The sequence below is a fragment of the Phoxinus phoxinus genome (genome assembly GCF_949152265.1).
Source record: "Phoxinus phoxinus genome assembly, chromosome: 5".
In the NCBI taxonomy this organism is placed as follows: domain Eukaryota; kingdom Metazoa; phylum Chordata; class Actinopteri; order Cypriniformes; family Leuciscidae; genus Phoxinus; species Phoxinus phoxinus.
In genome coordinates this window covers 16,295,477-16,320,654 of record NC_136880.1, presented here as the reverse complement: position 1 = coordinate 16,320,654, position 25,178 = coordinate 16,295,477, and the positions used below count along the sequence as shown (strand labels likewise).

The 25,178-nt window shown below is 38.5% G+C and overlaps 1 protein-coding gene and 1 long non-coding RNA gene across 3 annotated transcripts in view; one reads left to right on the top strand and one right to left on the bottom strand.

Moving 5' to 3' along the window:
* Positions 1–22,454, top strand: part of egfra (epidermal growth factor receptor a (erythroblastic leukemia viral (v-erb-b) oncogene homolog, avian)) — a 65,799-nt gene extending 43,345 nt beyond the window's left edge. The window contains exons 9-28 of one of the 2 annotated variants that reach the window (XM_079614297.1): positions 709–835; positions 2,008–2,081; positions 2,187–2,277; positions 3,180–3,379; positions 4,127–4,259; positions 4,552–4,642; positions 4,860–5,017; positions 5,156–5,197; positions 5,805–5,946; positions 6,306–6,428; positions 7,906–8,004; positions 10,204–10,389; positions 12,912–13,067; positions 14,449–14,524; positions 14,660–14,806; positions 14,903–15,000; positions 15,080–15,244; positions 18,218–18,256; positions 18,964–19,057; positions 20,432–22,454. In XM_079614297.1, coding sequence (XP_079470423.1) covers positions 709–835; positions 2,008–2,081; positions 2,187–2,277; positions 3,180–3,379; positions 4,127–4,259; positions 4,552–4,642; positions 4,860–5,017; positions 5,156–5,197; positions 5,805–5,946; positions 6,306–6,428; positions 7,906–8,004; positions 10,204–10,389; positions 12,912–13,067; positions 14,449–14,524; positions 14,660–14,806; positions 14,903–15,000; positions 15,080–15,244; positions 18,218–18,256; positions 18,964–19,057; positions 20,432–20,781 — 2,591 coding nt within the window. In that variant the 3' untranslated portion in view covers positions 20,782–22,454. Of the gene's footprint in view, positions 1–708; positions 836–2,007; positions 2,082–2,186; positions 2,278–3,179; positions 3,380–4,126; positions 4,260–4,551; positions 4,643–4,859; positions 5,018–5,155; positions 5,198–5,804; positions 5,947–6,305; positions 6,429–7,905; positions 8,005–10,203; positions 10,390–12,911; positions 13,068–14,448; positions 14,525–14,659; positions 14,807–14,902; positions 15,001–15,079; positions 15,245–18,217; positions 18,257–18,963; positions 19,067–20,431 lie in introns of both variants that reach the window. The other variant, XM_079614296.1, reaches the window with a different exon arrangement.
* On the bottom strand, positions 5,800–25,157 carry LOC306999551. Its single transcript, XR_013797876.1, has 3 exons — positions 25,025–25,157; positions 24,230–24,339; positions 5,800–5,931 (listed from the first exon to the last, which is right to left on the bottom strand). It is a non-coding gene; the product is annotated as an uncharacterized lncRNA (long non-coding RNA).
* Between the last annotated feature and the right edge of the window lie 21 nt (positions 25,158–25,178).

Below are 25,178 nucleotides of genomic sequence, written 5' to 3'. Positions count from 1 at the left end.
AAGGCATAAAAACGACTGTCTGTTAGTGATCTGTCCATCCATAGTATTGCACGTCAACTATTGTAACTAAGCTTTTCCAACAATACAGTCAACATAGCCATGATATGTTGTATTTTAATATATATATATATATATATTTTAAACACTATCGTTCAGAGGTTTGGGGTTCTTTTAATGAAAGAAGTATCTTATGCTTATGCATTTATTTGATTAAAAAAAAACCCATTTATTATCATTATCAGTTTTTTAATACAGTTGCACAGCTTAATGTTTTTGTGGAAACGGTGCATTTTGTTCAGGATTCTTTGATGAGTACATATGTCATGAAAGTTTATGAGAACAGCATTTATTTAAAATATAAATATTTTGTAATATTATAAATGTCAATGTTAATCAATTTAATATGGCATTGCTAAATACAAGTTTTATACTGGCTCAACGCATTTAATTATTTAATTTCTTTCAATAAAATGTCACCCCAACCATTCAAACTTTTGATAGGGATAGTTGAGAGACACAAATCTTAGTTTTGTAAAGACATTCATACATACAGGAAGCATAATTCACATCCTTCAGATCCAAAGATTTTTTTTTACCAGTTTTTACTGGTAGCATAAGTACTGCATTTATTTTTGCCTTCAGGGCTTGTTCTTCACCTAAGAAAGGAGTTGTAGTTAATTTTTAATGTCTGTGCTAACAACCCCTTAGTTTGCAATGGGCTTGGAATGGGGCCTTTGACCAATGTCCTGTCAATCAACGCCAGCAACATCGACTCCTTTGAGAACTGCACAAAAATCAGCGGAGGTGTTGCAATCCTCACCACAACATTTCAGGGGTGAGAATGATATTTTACACTCTCTGATAACATAGAATGGACTGCACAATGCTGAGTGCCGGTGTATGTTGCTTAAAGACAATCATCCTTCAAACATTTGTGGTTAAACTAAATCTCATTAGAGTATTAGACTGTTAGTTTGGGGATTGAGCTAGTAGAACAAGTTGACATGTAGTTGCAAAGTTACTTATAGTCAGTAGAATCTCAGTAAGGGAGCATCAAAATAAAGCTTCAGCAGATATTAAGCAGACAGTCTACTAATACTAACTAAATACTAATACTCTAATGACTGGTATTTGACAGGTAGTTGCAAAGTTACTTATAGCCAGAGTTGGGTATCGTTTGAATATTAGCGATTCTGATTCTTATTGATTTTTACAAAATTAAATCTTTTTGTAAAATTACAAAATTATTCAGTCAAGATCAGTGAGTGATTTTCTTTTTCTTTTGGTCTTTGATATTAATGGCACAGACAGCAGCAGGAATATTAGGCTGCTGTCACTTTAATAGCTGCACGGATCCATTCTGCTGATACAATACCGGTATACTGTTTTCTTTCTCTACCGTTGATATTCACAACAGACAAAACCGACGAGGATATTTTAACATCATTTTGTGTGTATTTGTCAGTTCAAGCGAAATAAGATGGGAAATAGAATTCAGTATTCGCGCACTATATGAGCGCTTTGGATGCGTAACAGCGCACAAGTGCTGAAATGAGTTTCTTTCGCGTCTTCTAGTGCTTGAATGGTTTGAAATCAAATTAAAATTTGCACACAGGACACGATAAGTGGAATCGAAAAGCATGTCTTATTGAATCCCCGGTTCTTGGAAACTTGGTACCGGTTCCCAATACCCAACCCTACTTATACTCAGTAAAATGTCTGTTGAGGACCATCAGACAGTCTACTAATATTCTAATGAGATTTAGTTGACATTTAGTTGAAAAGTTTTATTTAGTAGAATGTCTAAAGTGGAAATCGAAAAAATGTTACCATATTTTTTTGCCATTTGCTTAGCATTTAGATTGTGTGATTGAGGCAAATTTTCCACAAACTCTTTGATATCAATCTGCTTATGGTGACGTTAGGATTTGACAGTCATTTTTGTTTTTGATTACCAGAAAGACATTCATTTTATGATTTTTATGTAAAAAAAAAATTTTATTGCAGTGACCCGCATACTAATACTACAGGACTGGACCCAGTCAAGCTCAACGTGTTCAGAACTGTAAAAGAAATCACTGGTGAGAATGCAGTGTTTTAATATTGGACATTTATGATGGTTGAAATGGTGTATCATGAAGGGGACCTTTAGTGTTCATAAAACTTCCTCTTCTCCCAACTTGAAGGCTACCTGGTGATTCAGCAGTGGCCGGAAAACATGTCATCCCTCAGCGCCTTTGAAAACCTTGAGGTCATCCGTGGACGGACAAAACAGCAGTGAGTCAATAAAAAATACTGCGGTCTCAAAAGAGGATTTTGCACCGGGTAGTTCTAGGAACTTAGTTGTAGGAACTAGCCACCAGGGTGGTTCCCCGAGAAGTAAAAGTTCTGCCAAGGCCATTTTCCTGTTCGCACCGCCAGTAGAAACTCTGATGCGACGTGAGTCGCGCTCGTTGTTGTGACTTTTATGTTGATGGCGCTGAGAACGCTAGAGCCTGAGCACACAGCGCTCGCGTTCTCCGTCTTCATTAGTTTACGATCTGTTGAACAGTCCTGTCTAATACGTTACTACGCAAAGAAAGTAGACAGTATATGAAAAGGTATTAGCGCTTGCCATGTGGTTGATGTCGCTAGCTGAGCAGAAATACATAATCATGTTTCACTTGGTCACTTGCATTGGATTTTCTCCTTAGCGTAAAGGTGGAGAGGTCCATGTTTTCCATGTTCGTGGAGTTAAGTTTGTGGAGTAAATATATAGGCTATAATCTGTTTGTTTACACAGCTTTTTAAAAGAAATGGCGGTTGCTGGTGATTCACTTGCCTTCGGCCAATCGGCATCGACACTAACGTCTTAGTGTACCTAACATCAGGTAGTTCCTAATGTGCTGGGTTTGACCCTACTCTGAAGTAGGAGTTTAGTTCCCACACAAGGCGTTCCTAAAACTAAAATCGTTCCCAGTTCCTGTGGTGCGAACACGGCAAAAAGCTACATCCGCCATTACTTCTAAGAACTATTAAAAGGTTCCTCTGGTGCGAAAGCCCTTAAATATGTTGGCAGTCTCAGATCATTTTGACGGATTATGACAAATTACAAATTAGCCAGCTGCTCCTAAATGAATCACTTTGTTGAGTCTGTTTTGCATATACAGAACCTCCATCTTTCTCTCCTGCTCCCACAGAGGTACATTCAGCTTGGCTGTCACCCAAATTAAAATCACACATTTAGGCCTGCGGTCCCTGAGGGAGATCAGTGACGGTGACGTGATTATCCAGAAGAATAAGAATCTCTGCTACACCAGCCCTGACCAGTGGAAACGCCTCTTCAAATCTACACACCAGACTGACAAAATGTTAGGAAATGCTGACGCTGCCATCTGTGGTAAATTAATTATCACAATAACACCTGTCAAAGAATTTGAACAGTTTAGTTCACCCCAAAAAATGACAAGTCTGTTGAAAGTTTACTCACCCGTGTGTCACTCCAAGTGTCTTTTTCAGTGAAGCACAAAAAGTGAATTTTTAAAGAATCTTCACACACTCCTTTTCCCAAATGCTGTTCATGCTGATCTGTCAAGCTCAAAAAAGCACACGTAACATAAAAGTAGTCAGATCGACTTCTGCACTTTGTTGCAAGTCTTCCCTTGTGAAAAACAAGTGCACTTAACTGTATGATAATACAGAATTAACAAAAATGTGCTTACAATCAAATAATTAATAATGCTATTGATTGAAATTGCCATGAATTTCAAAGGCCCAACTATAAATAAAGGACATGGAAATGGCTGAATAGAAAATGTTGTATTCATATTAGCCAAACCCTTGTGAAAAAGAAGTGTGCTTCATTGTATTAAATATGCACTGTAGTGGAATGGAGAATAGCTGTGTGAAGATTCTTCAAAATGTCTCCTACATTCAGCAGAAAAAAAATAAGAAAGCGTATGGGTTTGCAAAGAGTAAATAATACCAGAATTCTCTCTTTTGGGTGAGAGCTATTCCTTCAAATTCAAGCATCCATTTATAATGGAGAGTTTTACATTTTTGCTTTTTCAGACCTTTAAGGTTGATTTAAAACAATGTGCTCTGTATATCTTTGGCCTGATAACTTATCTGAATGTGTGTGTTACAGCGAATCAGAGCAGCACGTGCGATGAGATGTGCACGACTGATGGCTGCTGGGGTCCTGGTCCCACTATGTGCTTCATCTGTAAGCATTACAGCCGTAGAAAACACTGTGTTGCTTCCTGTAACCTACTGGCTGGGTGAGTGAGACTATTATGCCTTCTCAGTTGATCCATGTTCAAATCACAACGCTACAAGTGGCCAATTCTCTTAAAATTCCCCTGTAGTCAATAATTGTGTCCCTTAAAACTCATCTTTGATCACCAAAATTACATATTTAAACGTTTTTTCCTCAAATTTTTTTTGTTGCATGCCTTAAAATAGTTTGGATGTAAATCTACACTAGGGGTGGAATGGTACTTTGAACTTTTGGTGTTAAGTGATTATTTGGTTATTTCAATGATTTTTTGGAACAAATTTTTGTCTACATAGTGAGCCACGTGAATTTGAGGTCAACAAAACATGTGTTGAATGCGACCCTGAATGTCTGCACATGAATGAAACTCTGACCTGCACTGGCCCTGTAAGTATCAAACCAAACCTACAGCACCGCATGTTCTGCTAGATGCCAGTAAACAAGTGTTTATTCTTCTATTTGAAATAGCTGATGGCAGCACACCAGTCTCACAAGCCAATGTTTTCTGTCCCAGTAGTGTCCTGGAGACACATCATTAAATTCACATCACTAGAAGACTGTGGAAAAGTTGCTTGTTGCCATCTAATTTCCAACTTTTGTCCAGGGACCCGACAAATGTACAGTCTGTGCTAACTACAAAGATGGGCCGCACTGTGTCCCACGCTGCCCACAAGGCGTACCGGGAGAGAAAGACGTACTCATTTGGAAATATGCTGACGCGATGCGTGTGTGCCAGTCCTGTCATGAGAACTGCACCCAGGGGTGAGAGAGGCTTCATATATGATGCTTTCATTTAAATGTAATGACACGAAACGGTCATTTGTGTTATTGAACCAGGTTCATCAGGGACTGCAGTGTGTACTAGTTGTGATATGTTGGGTTTTATGTTTTGCTTCGCAGATGTATCGGGCCTCATCTGAAAGACTGCAAAGATTTCAAAAGGTGAGATGTAAATCTGTACTACAATGCTTTGTGATTCTTGGGATATTCCAGAAATGTGATGTATACAACAGCATTTTATCCGGTAACACTTTATTTCGATGGTCCACTTTAGACATTCTACTAACTATATGTAACTTTGCAACTACATGTCAACTAACTTAAGGCTTTCCCACACTAAAAGATTGAAACAAATCAGAAACGTACACATAATTCATGGAATTATGAAATAATAATTATTAAATTAAACAATAAAAACAACAACATGCCCATGAAAACCTGCCTAATTCTGAGGAGGGTGATTTTACGGCAAGGGTCTAACTTATCATTCATTATTTCAAATAAAAACAGTTTTTTCTAAATTAATTTCTATGAATGAATTTACTCTTAAAATAGACATAGTAAATCATTATTATCCAATGACCAAACTGTTCAAATGGAATAAATCTCACAAATGTTGATGTTCTAATAAGAGCACAACCACTCAATAAATGTGTTACGATTTAGTATATATGGTCAAGAAAGAAATTATAGGTGAGGGGACCTTCACCTGTATTCTTCAACTACATGCAAAAGGTTTGTAACTCAACAAAGTTCCTTTGGTGTGTAGTTCGGGTTTGCCCATGATTGCCGCCGGTGTGGTTGGAGGTCTGCTGGCGATTGTAATCCTGGCTCTAGGAGTGGCTGTTCTTTTCCGCAGACGCCACATCAGAAGGAAGAGAACCCTGCGACGACTCCTGCAAGAAAGAGAGGTCAGACCGCAAAACAACCACGATATAAATATTCTGAATATCTACTGTTAAACATCCAAACATTCACAGAAACAAGAGAGTTGGCAGAGTGTGATGTCTGCGGGAAAGAATGATTTATAGCTTCGGAATAGAGTCAGATGTAGTAACTTCAGACAAGCTGAACGAGTGTGAGATCAATGCAATAAAGCCGGTTTGCAGCTGTAATGTCAACAGTCCAGTACGAAAGCTGAGGGAAATCAGTCATTGAGGCAATAGTGCTCATGAAAACAGGCAGATCCGTGTCACCCCGTGCTCGGTGGAGGACAGGATGTGTGTTTGAGTGTGAAGGGGAGGTTTCCTGACTCTGTTTGTCTCTACAGCTAGTGGAGCCTCTGACCCCCAGCGGCGAAGCCCCCAACCAGGCCTTGCTGCGAATCCTCAAAGAGACGGAGTTCAAGAAGATCAAAGTGCTTGGGTCCGGAGCTTTCGGCACTGTGTATAAGGTGACTGACCGCTCTTTAAGGTTGCATATGTGTGTATGTGAATACTTTTCCTCTTCTGATGCCTTCTCAATTTTCTGGACAAAATAATCAGGGTAGCGCCTTGTTTAAATTTTGACAGGAATGAAAATGAGGCTGTGAGGGATAGAAGTTCAATGTATAGCACTGTTGTTTAACAACATCAATTGTTCAGCTGATAAAATGTCTTTTTGAAAAAACTTCCAGTAAACTTTTGAAAGTTGTGATTTGTGAAAATGACATAATCTAGGACTTTTATACAGTGCTGCCCATTGTAAAGACTGTAAGTCTATCCCTCACAGTCTCGTTTCCATGTGTTAAATTCAATATGGTTTCTAACGTTTCTAACGTTAAGACGATTTTTTTTAAACGGAGAAGTTTCTCCTTTGAGTTTTCCGTGTACAGACGATCCCAATTCACACGGATCCACAAAAGCGACTAAAAACGCTGTATTCTGCTGCCAAGCCGTTAGATGGCTATGAAACGCTATGGATTGAACACGTAATACGCATGTGCATGACGTCATCGTCTTCAGAGATTCGCGTTTTTGTTGTTTACACGTAGACCGTTTTCAAAAACTTGCGCTTTAAAACCCGTTTTCAAAAGTTTGCGTTTTCAGGAACCCAAAACGACGTTGTCATGTAAATGAATGGCCAAAACGCAAAAAAAGTTTTATGTTTTTAGTTGAAAGCGGTGTCGTGTAATCGGCCCCTTAAACTGCAATTCATCGACTGGCCGCTAGACACAGAGAGTCAATCCCATAGAACACCCCATGTTAAAATGGCCAAATTTACAGCAGAAAAAAAACATGTTTACATCCTGGTACGCCTTAAAGTTCTGCATAAATAGGGGCGTGGCCACTTGAGTGACAGGTGGATTGCTGCTGTCAATTCTTGATTTTTGTTTGCTGTCTGTTAGCGTCACGTCACCTCATCTAATCCCGCCTCTTTGCCCATTTTGGTTTATCCGGGAGTGACGCTCTGCCAAGATGGCGACGGCCGGCTCCGCCCACTTTGGGCTTCAAACATTTTTTTTACAGTCTATGGTCGGGATGCAAGAATCAATCGTTTTATCTTTTGTTTTGTGTCATAATGGACTACAACCGACATCGTGTGTGTGGTGCATCAAGTCCAGAGTGAAATACTTGCATGTTTAATTGTTTTTACCGGTCCTCATCCACAGGGTTCGTCACATCTGTGATGTTGACCAATAGGAGCACAGAAGCTTTTCCGTCCACGACAAGAATTTAGGAGCGAAAAATCACATAACCTGACATAGTGACTATCGTAGCAGCCAAACATAGTATGTAGTGTGAAACCGGCATAAGGTCTATTTGTTGTTGATTTGTAGACATAGACATTATAACTTTATCTCAGGATGATTTCAGCTTTGAAAACTTGGTTACAACACACTGGGTGTAACTCGTGAAATATTAAGACAAATATGCACCCGTTGCTTTCAGGGTTTGTGGGTTCCAGAGGGAGAGAGTGTGAAGATCCCCGTCGCCATTAAGGTCTTACGAGAAGCCACGTCTCCCAAAGCAAACAAGGAGATCTTGGACGTGAGTATTAGAGTGTGAATTGAGGTGTTTATGTCATATCTGCCGTATATCCGCGTGAAACAGCTTCTCGAATGATAAAACATGTTGGGCGGGACTTGATTTTGTCCATGGTGAATTATTGGATGTTTGTGGTTTGCTATTGGTCGATCTCATGTGAGTGACAGGTTGCCCCGCCCTCACGCCAGTTAACACATCATCAGAGAAGAGAAGAGCCGCAAGAGGGAAGGGAAGTTATTTTGATTCAAGATTACATGAATGAAAAAAAATAATGATGTACACAGCACACCATAGTGAAAAAAACCTTTACCAAAATGTACTTAAAAATAAATGTATTTCATACTAAGTATATTACAAACCCAGTGACATATCTATTGACATATCGCTTAAGACTTAAACTTTATTTTGAGTATACTTCTTTATTACACAATGCACATTTCTTAATATTAAGTCTAAAATGCATTTTAATGTCACTATAAGTAAGGATAGTATGATCTCTGTATAATATCAGTGTTTAAATGCAAGTATACTTGCGCAATTGTAGCACAATCAAATGTACTTACGTATATCTTTAGTTGGACCTCAGCCTAAAGCACATTAAGTACCAAATTAGTTGTTTCAATTTAGCAGACTTTAAGTATATCAATTTAGTATACTAAAAGTAAAGCTGCAGGGTGTTTGTATTAAGTACATAAATATGTAAATGCATTTGTAGTGTACTTGGCATAAATTAAATGCATTTCAAATACATTTTGGTATATTTATTTTTCACTAGGGCAGATAAATAATTGTATACTGCAATATTAAATTAAAATCAAGAATTGTTCGTTTGGATTTTTATGGTGACTTTAAAGGCTGGCTGAAATTGCGCAACAAATGAAAAAGTCGACTGGCAGTTTTGTTTCTGAACACTAAATCAAACATTGTCACACTGACCCAACAAAACACAACATCAGCAGGAATGTGTTGTTTGTGAACTAGTGAACAGCTTTAAAGGGGATAGTTCACCAGAAATCCTGCCACTTTTTTTATTTTATTAGATAAAATAGATACCAAATAGCTTTTTATAGCACTTTTCATTAAAAAAAAAAAAAAAAAAAAAGTTGTTGGTTAGGTTTTCAAATAAACCGAGATGAATGTATTCAATATACTGTTAGTGTTAATGTTAAAATTGAAAATTAGAATGAGTGTCAAGTTTTACAGTCTATACCTGCAATGAACTGACTTCATGCAAAAACGTTTTATATATTGTTGTATGTGCTAATAATTACTCAAGCCTTCTTTAGCTAGTACGTGAATGAAAATGATGTTAAAAAAAATGAAACTCCCGACAAGATTTGAACGTCGGCTATGCATTTCACTAAAATCAAACCCTTTTCTATACACACTCTGCTTATAATGTGATAATTCATGCATCTGCCCTGTATCGTGATCCAGTTACCCAGTTAATTATCTCAATAAACACAGACAGTGAAATCGGTTTTGTCATTCGAGTTAAGATAATGATTGTGCAGAAAAGGCCTCAGTCTCCAGTGACAAGCGCAGCTGAAATCTATGTTACATAACCTTGAGGGTTGTGTGGAGTTGATACAGAACAGAGAACTTCAACCAGGAGGAGTGTGGCGATGGAGGAATTCCTGCTTTTTGCTTTTTTGCATGCTCCCAAACCCAGAAAGGCTCTTGTTTTTCTGTTGCGAAGAGAAAGAATGTAATTTCCTCCAGTATCCTCTTTGGTTTGTGAGGACGTGGCTGCACCGGCCACTTCTCAAGGTCACTTTAAAGATAACTCATCTATGGAAACACACAGTACATCCTTTTGAACGTCTGCAGAAAACCGAATCCTAACAGATCTGCAGTAGTTTTAATGTTAGAAATAAAATAAAATGTTTTTTTTTTAAATAGATATCAGTCACTCCCTCATTATTTGAAAGGAAGATGCTGTTGGTATTGGCAGCTTTAAGTCGCTTAGGAAAAAGTCTGTGTGTATTGCACAGGGTTTGATTTGTTATGTTCCTCGGTTTTTATTTTCCTGAAGCATTTTTCTTCTGAACTCCAGGCCTCCGTTCCTGCAAATATTTCCGAATGCGCTCAAGGCACCTCATTTGTTAGTTCTACGGCTTCAGGGACTGTAAACAGCGGCAGTATTTGTCAGTGTTGCTGTATACCATATACAGCATTGACCTCATTTGCTTGTATCTATAGGAGGCCTATGTGATGGCCAGCGTGGAGCATCCTCACGTGTGCCGTCTGCTCGGCATCTGCCTGACCTCCACCGTCCAACTGATCACCCAGTTGATGCCCTACGGCTGTTTGCTGGACTACGTCAGGGAAAACAAGGACAACATCGGCTCGCAACACCTGCTCAACTGGTGTGTGCAGATTGCTAAGGTGAATGGATTGCATCTTTCATTGTTTTGCGAATCACTTCCATTGTGATAGCCAGTGAGTCATTTAATGTGGTGATGAACAGATGGTTTGGGATGTCAGTTCATTGTGTTCAGTACAATTAACTATTAGATTTTTTTTTTTTAAATGTATTATTATTATTATTTTAATTGTAATAATTCATTTTATTTTATTATTTAAAGCTGCAGTCCGTAACTTTTTGGGGGGTTAAAAATTATCCAAAATAAACGTTTGAGCAAGTACACATAACCAGCCAGTGTTCAAAACTCTCGGTTTACCGTAGCTCGATTCAAAACGGTAAGCTTGCGATAATGTTTTTAATTCCAGTGGATTTCCGCAGGAAATTCGAGCATGTCTTTGCGTCATCATTACGTCACATCTGTACACATAAAGAAGGAGTCTCGGCTAGTAGGCTATATTGCGTGAGAGGATGTTGGAAGTGGAGATGTATAGCCTTTTCTCACAGCACTTGATATAATTAAACTTATCAATTTGATGGCGGATCCAGAAAGGTTCAAACGACAATCACCAGTGAAAACTGGAGATTCCCCCGATCTAAAACGCAAAAGACTTCAGTGTGGCTACAGAAAAAAAGAGACTGCAACCTGCCCATGCGAAAACAAGGATACATATCGGAAGAGCATTAAATGTAGTCACGCTTAAAGGTGCATAGCGCAAGATTCTGAGTTTTTGCAGAACTATGCCACCTGTGGCGGCAAGCGAAACTGCAGCCAGAGATGTGCACGCACTAGACAAAAGTTTTCTTTTTTTATCTTACGTGGAGTTTGCGTTGGTGTTTGAAATGAACTACAAGCAGGTCTCTTACAATCCATCTTCTACGGAGAATGCCGGCGAATACACAAACCTGCCAGACATAGCTATGTGAGCGTGCCGTGAACGCGCATGACGTCACGCCCAGTCTAACACTCCGGCCCGAATCCCTCTTATTTATTTTACTTTATAGGATTATAGAGACAATCTCAGTGATCAGAGAAGGGCTCATTCAGCCCATCAGGCAATTGTTTAAGCAAGTATGGGTTAGTAAACGGGTATTTTTAACATTAAAAGTTGCTTAATGCACCTTTAACATAAACAATTTTAGAAGAAAGTATAATTTGTACGGTTTGACTTGATATGGTAAGCGATCGTTAGATTTAACCAGCGTGATTTACTGCAATGCTTTTTCCCCCCTTAGTTGGCCAGAACAGTGGATGTCACTTACTTGAAAATTATTATGTTGGTCATACTTCCAAAAAGTATAATCTGTGATTGCGAATGCCAGTATCCACACCGGCGCGGCGACTGACATTGGTGACATTCTCCTCAAAACATTGTGTTCATCCGCGCTGTGCCGTGTCACGTAAAGTTGATAATTCTGCAATTGCAGATTTCGAACAGAGAGGGCGACAAAGAGGAAAAACTACGGACTGCAGTTAATTATTTGCAATTCATTTTATTTGTGATCAATTAAGTGATGGGGCGCCCTAGTTTAATTATTAAAATGTCCCAGTCATGTTCCCCCTCTCTTAATTTCCTGTCATTTCACAACTGTCCTAATAAAAGGAAAATGAGAGGGGATAAATGTGATTTGTTTAATACACCGTGTTTAAAGCAAAACTAGAAGGTATAAGGAGACATTTTTAGATCTGGAATAAATCGATATGCCTATCCAGGCTTCTCTCTGGTGATATGAAACCAAGAATAGGTAATACCACTCACAGATCGTTACCACTCGAACATATTCAAAATCTGAAGTCATGTCTCTTTTCTGAAGTGCAAATCAGTAACTGTGATGATTTTTTAGTCATCTTTTTTTTAGGACTTCTTTTGGTCCTCGCTGCCGAGGGAATAACATTTCTTTTTTGAGAGAAACTTTGATCAAATATGACTAGAAAATGCAGTGATATGTTTGATATGATGATTGAACATTCTGAGAAAAGCTTGAACGAATATGTTTTCGTCTTCTTGAATCCTGACTTTCTTTTTGTTTGAATATCATCAATTTTCACTGTCATTCTTTCCATAACAGTTGCGTTTCCCTTTATTCCCTAATGATCTATAGAGCATTTTCCCTTATCTGTGCACTTCTTAGTTAGTGTCCCACAATTGTTCCGTCTGTGTCCCTCATCCATGACTCTGTATGCTGACGTAGATCCGTTTGGATGTTTAAGTTTCCGTAGGTGGCTCGTAAACACTTCACAATTGGTCTTTTCATGATCACATTACTATTCAATCAATAAAAATCCATTAAGTGTAAATACTCATCTATCGTAACATTTTCAGAAGCTTTTGGAATGATATATGGACATGAAGCCCATATTTATGAGACTCCATTTGTGCCAAAAATATAAATAAAAAATGTGCATTTGTCTACAGTTGTTGCCTACTTGTTAAGATAAATTATTATATGTTGATGTGTTTATGTCTTTCTCTGTTGTCCTTACTGTAGTCTAGTTATGTCGACTAAAATCTTTTGCATCTCTCTCTCTCTCTGGCTTTATCAGGGAATGAATTACCTGGAAGAGCGCCATCTTGTGCACAGAGACTTGGCTGCTCGTAATGTGCTAGTGAAAAACCCTCAACATGTGAAGATCACCGATTTTGGCCTGGCCAAGCTGTTAAACGCAGACGAGAAGGAGTATCACGCAGATGGCGGAAAGGTCTGTTATTTTTCTTTCGTGAGAAAGTGGATGTTGATGACAGAGTTTTAGAAGTTTCTGATTTGACTAGATGAATAAATGTTCCTAAACTGTCCGAAAAATGTCCTAAACTGTCCCAATGAAGTGATGAATGTGGCCTTGTTAGCAATGTCGGGGGTAACGCACTATAAGTAATGCGAGTTACGTAATCAGATTACTTTAAGTAACTTTTACAGCAAAATATTTTAGTTACTTCAAATAAGTAACGCTAGATAATTTGTTTTCCCATTTATTGACTGACACCTCCTGTCAGTATTCCTCAAAATGAACAAAAACAGTGAAATGCAAACTCCGAATATTACACAAACCTGTTAAATTACACAAATATACTTTATGTATTTAATCTCACTTTATTAACCGATGTCTTTGGTGATGACCTTCGATGATCCGATTCAACCATACTAAGAAAGAATGACTGTAGACATTTGCTGTATCCGAATTTGCATATCTGTCCTTAATAGTGTTAAAAAATTAGAATTGGTTTGTCCCAAATCATAGTATCTTTTATTCCTAAAATACCCGGATGGTGTACTTTTTAGTAGATTGCAAATGGCTTTTAAAGGGAATGGGAAATTACACTCTGATTGTTTTTTTGCCGGCTACGCCCAAAACACACCCATTACTCATTAAAGGAAATAGGCTCATTTTCCAACTCCCCTACTAGTGTACTAAGACCGACAGAAAAAGAAAATTTTCTAGGCCAATATGACTAGGAACTATACTCTCATTCCTGCGAACTGTGTTGCCGTAGCAGCAGGTGCAATAATATTACAAAATTAGTGCCGGTCACATTGGAAGTTACCGAGCTGGGGACTATTTTCAGGCGCTGCGTGATATCATTGCGCCTGTTGCACCCATGGTACAGCATGGTATGCTAAAAGTGTTACCGCCAGACCCGGAGATCGGCTGAATGGATTCGAAAACGGTAAACTCAACTGTTTAACTCTAGGGGAGTTGGAAAATGAGCATATTTCCAAAAAAAGTGGAGTGTTCCTTTAAGAGAATAGGGACAACCCTTTTAGGCCGCGCGCCGGGAGCACCGACCATTTTCCCCGTCGTTAAACTAGCAAGTGGATTCGGACACGACCTAAGTGCGCTTGCGCCGTGCGCTTTAGACCATGCGCTTAGCTTGGTAAAATAGGACCCGATGTTGTAATGCATTACTTTTAATAGTAACTTTCCCCGACACTGCTTATTAGTGTGTTAACGGTACCATCCAAGACTAAAATAAAAACTAGCGATCAGAGGTTCATCTTTAGAATGCGTCAAATGTGTTCACTTCCCATTTTAGCGTTTAAAATAGAGATTTTATGTTGCCTTGTCCATCTATATCCTTCAACAGGTGCCCATAAAATGGATGGCGCTCGAATCCATCCTCCACAGGACATACACCCACCAGAGTGACGTCTGGAGTTATGGTTAGTAACAGTTCACTAATGTCAGACGTGAACGGTGTTGCTTATTTCAGAAATTCAACTTTTAAAGTCAGTTTTACTTCCATGGACTTAAGAGTGAAAACTGGCTGTTTTTCAATGAATGATACACTTCTCTAGGTGTGACAGTCTGGGAGCTGATGACATTTGGAACAAAGCCGTACGATGGTATTCCCGCCAGTCAAATCGCCGAAGTTCTGGAGAAAGGAGAAAGACTTCCTCAGCCTCCGACCTGCACCATTGATGTGTACATGATAATGGTCAAATGTAAGTTTGATTCATTGCTGTATTATGAAGTGGACACGTTCTGAAACTTAAAGTCTTTGTTATCATCGCCTTTATCCTTATGTTTTTCATATTCAGGTTGGATGATCGATTCGGAGAGCAGACCTCGCTTCAGGGAGCTCATCGCTGAGTTCACCAAAATGGCACGTGACCCGCCACGCTATCTGGTCATTCAGGTGAGAGAGGCACAACTCTGATTTGTGAAGGCTCAGTGGAGCATTGCTCACATCTGATCACTGTTCTCCTGTTTTCCAGGGTGATGACCGGATGCATTTGCCCAGTCCTTCCGACTCCAAGTTCTACCGCAGTCTGATGAGCGGAGAGCTGGATGAAGCCGTGGATGCAGACGAGTATTTAGTGCCCAATCAGGGCTTCTTCAGCAGCCCCAGCACGTCCCGTACGCAGCTGCTGCACTCTATGGTAATACACTCACACACACATTCACAGTACTGCATATACAGCGCATGAAACCTCTTCCTAACATCCGGCTGGTCATTTCAAACATCAACTCGTTTATAGTATGCAGGTTCGCTCTCAGGTTAAAAAAACACTATAAAACACACCATACAGATCATACAATGATTCTACTTAAACTACTTACATGACATAATCAAACATGACCGTAAAGATGTTTACATTGTTGCAAATATATATATATATAATGTTTTTTTGTTTTTGTTTTTCAACAAAGAATCCTGTAAAAATGTATCATGGTTTCCACAAAAAAAAAAAAAAAAAAAAAAAAAAAATTATATATATATATATATATATATATATATATATATATATATATATATATATATATATATATATATATATACTCGTACTGTAAAAAGCATGTGTGTGTGTGTGTGTGTGTGTGTGTGTGTGTGTGTGTGTGTGTGTGACACTAAAAACTGAAATCCAAAGTTAGAAATATAGTTAATTTAGGCATCACAACTTCATAAAATACAGTTTGAAAATTACATGTAACATTTTTACATACCACTTGACATTTAAGAGCATGCACAATTAAATATCCAACACTGGCCAATATTACATTGTATTACCAATATTATACAACATTGTGTTTTGTAATTAAATTACTAGTAGTAATTATTATATTATATACATTATTTGTATATAATATTGGATTATGATATAATGAAGACAAATGTTAATAGTTCTGTATATATCTGTCCATAACCAGTATATTGTGCATACCTAATTTTATTATGGATAGCGATGAGGCGCTAATAGAGCTAAAGTGATTTTTCGGGGTGGGGAATATTTGTTTTTAATGACCCTATAAATTAGATTAAACCATCAAAATATTTTAGATTTTATTCATTATGTGGAAAGAACAAAACACTAAACTTGGTTAAAAGGTATTTATGTGGTAAATTTATTTGGCAAAAAGAAAGGCAAACTACAGCAACTTGTTTTATTTTAATGTGCAACAAAAAAAAGCTCACAGGAAAAAGCATACATTGACTCTTTTTTTGTCGTATAACAGCCTGGCCAAAAATGATGTCCGTGTTTGGACTGTTTCATTGCGTTATCACATAAAACATCTTAACTCAACTACTAATTGCACAACTAGGCCATCTGAACGCTCCCTGCGGTGCCGGTATCAAATCTGATGACTGTGTTGTGTGTTTTCACTCAGAAGGACAGGAAGTTCACGTTGCAGAGGCGTATGTACCTGGCCTGGTCTTCTGGCCTGGCCTCCTTCACCCACTTCCCGTTCCTCCGTCCTTCTGCCTCTTCTCTCTCTCTCTCTTCCTCCTGATTAATGACCGTTCCTCAGCATGAGGACCCGCCAGGCCTCAGCGTTCAGAGCGTTTCCTGGCCGCGCGCCTATACCTCTAAGTGTGTGCAAAGCTCCTTCAGCCTTTCAAGTCTGATTGCTTTCGCGGGCAGGACTTGTTAATTTTTTTTTTTTGGCAGAACGAAGGCCTTGAGCTCAGACGGAGGCTTACATAACACAGGCGCTGAGGCATAGCCATTTAAGGCTGTAGTTTCTCTGGCAGACGGTAGCTTATTTAGCTTATGTTTCTTTTCGCCGTTCCTTGTGTTTTATGAACGTGTTTTGCAAAAGAAAACCTGCGACGTGCTTGCGTGAACTGCTGACTGGGTTTTGTAACGGAGCATTAATAATGCTGGCTTCTGTTCTCCTCGTAACATGTACGGGCCTGGTTTGTTCACGGAGATTGGTGGTGAATACAAAGATTAATGCAGTCCTCAGTCATCATCTGTACATGTCAGTTGAATGGATTAACCGTTGTACAACAACCGAATAGAAATAATAAAAAGTAAAACACAAAAAAATTCTACACATGTTAGTACCACATGCCTATTACAGTGGTCTTATAAAGTTCACCTAAATGTTTCATTGCCCCTCCCACATTAAAATTGTTCAGTAAAATAAATTAAAGTGCCCCTATTATGCTATTTTAAAGGCTTCTTGTTTTGGAGGTCTTCTACTATAGGTTTACTTGCATCTAAGGTCACTTTTGTTTGTTTGTCATAATATACATTGCAGCCTCACCTCTTTTCTCACAGTGTCTATAAAGTCTCTCTAAACTCTGCTCTGATTGGTCAGATGGCCCAGTCTCTACTGTGATTGGTCAGATGGTCCAGGACTCCATCTGTTGTGATTGATCTACTCTGCTCTGATTGGTCAGATGGCTCAGTCTGTTGTGATTGGTCTACTCTTCTCTGATTGGTCAGATTGACCAGTCTGTTGTGATTGATCTACTCTGCTCTGATTGGTCAGATGGCCCAGTCTGTTGTGATTGGTCTACTCTTCTCTGATTGGTCTACTCTGCTCTGATTGGTCAGATGGCCCAGTCTGTTGTGATTGGTCTACTCTGCTCTGATTGGTCAGATGGGCCAGTCTGTTGTGATTGGTCTACTCTGCTCTGATTGGTCAGATGGCCCAGTCTGTTGTGATTGGTTAACTCTGCTCTGATTGGTCAGATGGCCCAGTCTGTTGTGATTGGTCTACTCTACTCTGATTGGTCAGGTGGCCCATTCTGATGAATGAGGCCCAATAAGTTGTGCACTTTGATCTTTTAAACTTTTCAGTCCTTTTTACATTCACAATTTGCTCTATTACACACCGCATGAAAGGTAATATCTGAAAAAGCATAATAGGGGCACTTTCATACATACAAAATCATCATAATTTACATTTTACATTATATCTGCAGGTTAAGTTTGTAATGATGCTACACTTAGAATTGCATTGTTCGAATCACCAGTACAATTCAATCAGGCTTCCAATAGTCTTTTTCACTTTTTATTAAAAGACTAGTTTGTTTGATAAAAAAAGTATTTGGTTTGTTACAAATATATACTTGCTTTTTAGGGGTTGATACTAAACACATGACTGCTTTCCTTTTGTTTCAGAGTCTCAACAGCAGCATTGGGAACTGTCACAGAAACGGGGTAAGTTACTCATGTCAGACATCAAGACACTGTATCGCATTGCTAGCTTGTGAATTGCACCATCAAAAGAAAAATATACATAGAGAATGTATTTCATAGATTTTAAGATTGCAGTAGCAGCTCACAGTGATTATAACATGTGTATTTCAATTTGAATTTGAATAAAACGTCCTGTTAACTATGGACACTTTTGCCCATCTGAACTTTTGGAACATACATTTCAACCAAAGAATGTTCACAATGTACTGTATCATTTGAGATGTCCTGGATTTGAGATGTACTGTATCAATTGAGATGTCCTGGATTTGAGATGTCCTGGATCATTTGAGATGTCCTGGAAATTACATTTGTTTAGAAATGATGCCAACACTGAGGGTAGTAATTTGTGCGAAAATTTCTATAAATAAATATTTTCATGGTATGTTTAAATTTTTATAGATTTAAAACTTAGTGCGTTTATGATTTCTTTTAATATTTGTGATTGAAAAACAATGGCATTTGTAATAAAAATCATCCCATGGAACATAAAAGTTTGCAAGGAACACCTGCAATATAAAAATGAAATGCAGGACAAAAGGTCCACTTATTACTCAACTGTCCACAGCTGTGCTTTTGCAGTCTTCTATAAGCAGTCGCTCTATTGTTAATTACAGGAAACGAAACCGGTTTAACCGTGATGACACTAACACACGTTTACTTTCTCTCAGAATGGTTTGCCGATAAGGGAGAACAGCATGGTTCTGCGTTACATCCCAGACCCGACTGAACGGTTCCTCGAGGGAGACTTCCAGCCCGCTCCAGGTTGGAATGGTCAGTCTCTTAAAATTCAATGCTGAATGAGGACCAAAAAGATATATATAAAAAAATACACTTTTTAATTATGGTGAAATGAGCACCTCTGTTGGTCAGTCTTGGTCTCACATTCTTCTGGTATACTCTGGTTCTGTTGTTCTCTTAAAGGAACGGTTCACCCAAAAGGCTGTATGGTTTTTTTTTTTTTAGCACAAAAATATATATTTTGAAGAAAGTTCACACTGCTTTTTTCCTATAGAATGAAATTCACATAGCAGGTCACACTACTTGTGGGTTGTATTCCAAGTCTGTGCTTTAGGAACAGCCTGAAATTTAAGTCTCTTTTCAATTAAATGACCTCCAGTATAGCTTTCAAATCTCAGCGTATTCAAATGTTTCCATTGTAAACAGTTACGTAGCAAACATTTTTCAAAATATCTCCTTTTTTTCATGGAAGAAAGGAAGTAATACAAGTTTATATGGAGCCTCTACAGTGACATGGTGATGGAAAAATATGAGATGGGATTTGCGTCCGCTAGGAAACTTTGCATTTGTACCTTAAAGTTTTGCGGAACCCAGAGAAACTCAAATGAAATAGACTGAGCCATTGACCAACAAAAACCTTTGTTGGCGCAATAGTCAATGGCGCAATATTTTTTTTGTTATTTAAAGAGCGCGTTAGTAATGTGCGCCTATAGGAGGGTCCCCGACGTTCGTACATTCTGCTTATTACACATATAGGGACGCGCAGCAGCACACAAACTAGCAAAATATTAAAAAGAAAAGGCAACTGGCATTTAAAGGGAATGTGAGATGACGCTCTGATTGGTTTATTGCACGTTATACGCCCAAACCACACCTATGAGTTATGTAGCTACTTCAGAACAACCCATTTTAGATTTGCGTCGGGCACAAGAGTCATTTATCCCGCCGGTATAATAGCAACAGCGCCCGGGATCCGCCCACAAAGCTACTTGCGTTTCGCGTTTGATACTTGCGCGTCAGATCGTTAAAATAGCGCCCTTTGAGTTAAATTCTTAAAAGTTTTGCGTTCGTAGAAACTTTGCGTTTATTTGCAAAAATGTTGCGCTCCCCTGAAAAACTTAGCATTTATTGACAAAAGTTAGGTAAACATTTTGCAAGAGAATACACAAAAGCCTGGGAAAACTATTTTTCCTCCCATCTCATATTCTTTCCCATCACCATGTCCCTAAAGGGGCTCCATAGGTTTGGAGCATCATGGGGGTAAGCATTGCTTTAATAGATGCTAATACCCTTAAGCTATTTTTGTATGTAAATGCACATTTACATCTTAATGAACGGCTAATTAAAATAATTGACAGAATAAAATGTTTATTTAACCCACGTTGTCCTCTTTCCCAGAATACATAAACCAGAACGACTCCAACATGAACAAGCCAATTTACCAACACCCAGGACCCGCCCGCACGCTTCCGCACTCATCATCAGCGCTGGACGAAACTGAGGAAGAGTACCTCAACTGCTTCAAAAGCCCTGCACCTTCCGCCCCCCCACCAGAGTATCTGAACACGTCCCACACGCAGCTCCTCTCCAGCCAGCCCTTCTTCAGCATGCGGGGCTTCAACCCCCAGAACAGCATCAACAACCCAGACTACCAGCAGGACTTCTGCCCGCTGGAGCTCAAAGCACACACCAACGGCCGCCTGCCGGCTGCGGAAAACGCAGAATACATGGGGCTGGAAGTGCACTAGCACATTCTGGAGAAGAGCGACTGTTAAAATGAGTCACTTTTTCAGTAAGGGTAAAAGATGGAAGGACATCTATTTAAACATATCGCCGAGTCAAGGACAGAACCTCGAAAAGCTGCCTTTGTTTGGTTCTGAGCTGGACTTGATCGACTGTGGCTCTCTCCAAATCTCACAAGAGACTATGAACGACAACTGGACATGAATCTGCGGATGCCAGTAGAAACACGCTGGTGTGATGAAACGGCATATCATGGAACGAGCTTGTCGACACACATGCTAAGACTGCTTTTAAGTAATCCGGGTTCAGTCTAGCCGATAATGTTTTTAATGAGCGAAGAAATGACTGGGCTCAATAAGTGTCTGTAATCATAAATCTTGGCAGTGGCCCCAGAAAGTGTCTGGACACTTAAGTCACATTTACAAATGTCTGAATTTCATTGCATTATAGATAGAAAATACCAAACCAAGCAAACAAAAACTGAAGTTTGACCACCAGGGGCCTGTTTCAGAAAGGAGGTTAAGTGAAAACTCTGAGTGTTAACCCTGAAATGAGGGAAACTCTGGGTTTTCCGTTTCAGAATGGGAGGTATATCAAACCCGAGAACCAGAGTACCAGAAACCCTTGACTTACCAGAGTAAGTCAAGCCCGTTTCTGAAAGAGAGGTAACTTATACTCAGAGTCAGTTACCATGGCAACTTACTCTGTGAACCTAACCTGGTCGGGAGCAGGTTTTCTTCGGTAAACCCAGAGTTTCTTGCGGTCTCCTCCCCTTTTTTAAAGAGGAAGCGGTGTTTAAACACTTCATTCATTCTTTCTGTACATTTATTTATTGCTGTTTTTTCCGCTGTTTTAAAAAAGGAATTAATAAGATGAAGTATATATAACTCCTTAACTGGCAACTAAAAAATATAGTACATTAGAGTTACATCATGTAGTTCTAAACAAATTCTACAGAATTAAACTGTGGCATTTACTGAAAATCACTTGGGGGATAAAAATGTCCGTTTATACTTAGATATAAACTTCGATTCTATAGGCTACGCCACATACAAATGTGAATGTGTTTGTCTGATGTGTAGACACATAATATTAACATTACCCTGTAGGCCTCTCTGTGGCGCAGAAACTGTTTCTTCATACCCATCATCCTGTGAAGATGAGCATTTGTACACTTTATAACACTATTTGTCATCATTTCTGGTGTATTAAGTAGCTAATTTACAACTGTCTGGGGTTCTGTTGGGACAGGAGGCTCCAAAAGACAGATATTAGTCTCTAGATAGATATTAGTCCCAATAGATATCAGAATCTATTGGGACCAACGAAAAACCCAACCCAAAGTAAAATAAATGGAAATATCAAAAATACCCTATATAAAAAATAACACATAGACCTCTTACATTTTATGAAGGCCCTTGGATCTCCGGGAGTGACCGGCTCTGATGAAGGAATTCCCTCAGCCAAAAATGCTGCTGCACTGCTAGACACTGGATGCTATTTAGTTATGTAATATGTCAAATGTTTGTAAAGTCAGATAGCCTACACCCATGATATGCTCAAGCCTTACCTGATTGAATTATGGTTTTATATATTATTTATTTTCAGCTGCTGCCACATTCTTTTAATGCCTGCAGGATTGCACATAGCCTATGAAAATTAAAATGAGGTTGAATAACTGTTCTTCCAGTTTCACCTCATATTATAACAGTTACTCTAAAATAGTTATTAATTACTAACTACAAATGACATCTTCAACAGTGTAATTAGATTAATGTAATAATTACTATCTTTAGAAAGTATTGGTCTACTTACTACTTAAGTCCCATATCAACCTCAACCACTTGAACAATGAGGAGAGACAAGAAACTGCACTTTTAATGCTTTCAAAATGAACAATATACAATTGCATGAATTATTCTTGAATTGACCAAAGTGTGTAGAGGGAGAAGGGTACATTCAAAATATACCTTTTTAAAAATGTATGTTAAATCCACTATTGTTTTACACAGAATTGTTCTATAGTCTATGCAGTAGCCTATTTAATTTAATTACATCATATTTTATTTTAAATTACAGAAGAATTAAGAGTAATCCCTTTAATTAAATTACAATATTTAGATTACTTGGTAATTACTTACACCCAACACTGTATAACAGTAATTCCTCTTTGTGTCTGGCGCTGTTGCCATGGTGACTCATAATATCTGCGCTCCATTGATAATGGCTTTTTATAGTTGTGGTGCACGCGCTCAACTCAGAGTCAGTCAACTTCGAGTTGATTGAACTAACTAATTTCAGCTGATCTGAAACCGAAAACTCAGAGTTTCCCATCTCAGGGTAAGTCAACTCAGAGTTCAAGTTTTAACTCAGAGTTGGTTGAACCTCCTTATTGAAACCGGCCCCGGGAAGTATCCAATACTTTTTGTCCCTGATGCGTTTACTGTATTTTGATCAAATAAATGCAGAATTCTTTTAAAAAACATTTTAAAAATCTTACCGGCCCCAAACCTACTCCTTTATATTTTTAAAACCCAATTGAAATGTGTATTTGCGATATATTTATTTAGATATTATGCTGTATAGGCTAATGCATCATTCCTTTAATAGTGACTCAAGTGTGCAGACACTTTCTGTTGGACACTGTTTGTAAGCTGAACTCAGAGGCGGTTTTAATGCCTCTCTGCTGTGAATGAAAGTCAAAATAGAGTTAAATTCGAGATTTAACTGTTATGTTTTGCTGGAAGTGTTGGCTGTGTGGACAGGGCTACGGCGGTGGACAGAATCAGCCTCGTCCGAAGGCCAACATGTGACTGGTACATGTACAGAACTGTAATATAAGGCTGACATTTGCATTATTGTATATCTAATAGAGTATTTTATCCATTGTCATAACAAAGACACTCATATGGGGTCACTCATATTATTCCATTTCTGTTTGTTCGTCCATGTGTTTTCACCCTCCCGTACCTCGCTTGACTTTAGTAATATTAACTAATTGAATCGCATATCTCACAGTCAGAAACATATCATGATCTTTATGATGTTGCACAAATCAAAGAAATGTGGTTGGATGTCTTAAAGTCACTGTCCTTTTAGCTTTGATCATTCTTTTGAAAACTCTCAAAATATGGTGACAAAGTCCTTTTTCCTCTTGACTTTTTGTTATATAAGAGAAGTAAATTCCAATAAAGACTTCTTTTTGTAATTGGTGATCTGTACATGTTAAATGCTTGTGATGCAATCAGGTGTGTTTTACTTGCCATCTAATCAGGGCTAATTCAATCCAAGCTGTTTTAATCATTAATTCTAATCATAAGGTATTATAAGGTAATGCTTGAACTAAACAGAGCCAGTATGCAAATCACCTGCGCTTGTGATCACAAATATGTGAACAAGTTAAATGGTTTGGTTCACAAAAAAAAAAAAAAAATAATGTCATAATTTACTCACCCCCAAGTTGTTCCAAACATGTATGACATTTGGCCGAGGTGTCCCCGACGCATTGTTTGTGGCTTATATGAGTTGACAGAAGCAAGTTCATCACATGACCGTTTGACTGCCTTTGTGAAAAAGAGAAATAAATAAATAAAAAGTAAAAGTAACCTCAGAAAGCAAAGCACAATTTATTATGATACATAAAAGAACAAGAAAAATGTATGTAAAGTCAGCTAGGAATTTACTTCAGTTATTAAAGTTGTAATTTTAAGATACACACAACTTCTATTTCTTGCCGGCTCATGAATATTAATATAGTCAACCTCACGCGTTCAGTCGTAATGTTTACCTTTCAGCCAATCAACTTGACGAGCGTCACGTAACTAATGAATATTCATGAGCCACGTCGTCGGCACCATAGATATACATAATAAAGGCTAGATGTCTCGTCCATAGACAGTATCGCGCTGCTGGCCAATGGAGGTCGACGTCCGCACCTGGCGGCCATCTTGTCACAGTCAGCTTGCACACTCGTTACACTTGTTTTAATGGGGCATGCACTTTTTAAATAACCATAAATTGCTCAATTTTCTACCGATTTTCAAACAGGTTGGTTTGTTATAAACGTCAGAGATGTAGTTATGACACTGCGTACTTATGAATAATTATAATATTTTATATTTCAACATGTTCAAGTATCCAGAATTATAGCCACGTTAATAACTTTTGTAAGAAACCAAACCGTTTGTAAATCCGTCAAGATTTCAGCGAGATAAGAGTATTTGTGTTCGTGCAGATCACTCGCCTTACATCAGGAACCACAGAGCCCGCCAGAAAGCTTGCCTGTGACAAGATGGCCACCGGAGGAGGCCGTTAGAGACTCCGCCGTAAGATTTCAAGCCTTTATTATGTATTTCTATGGCCGTCACAACATGAACACGCCCAGCCTTTGTGCTGTGTTACA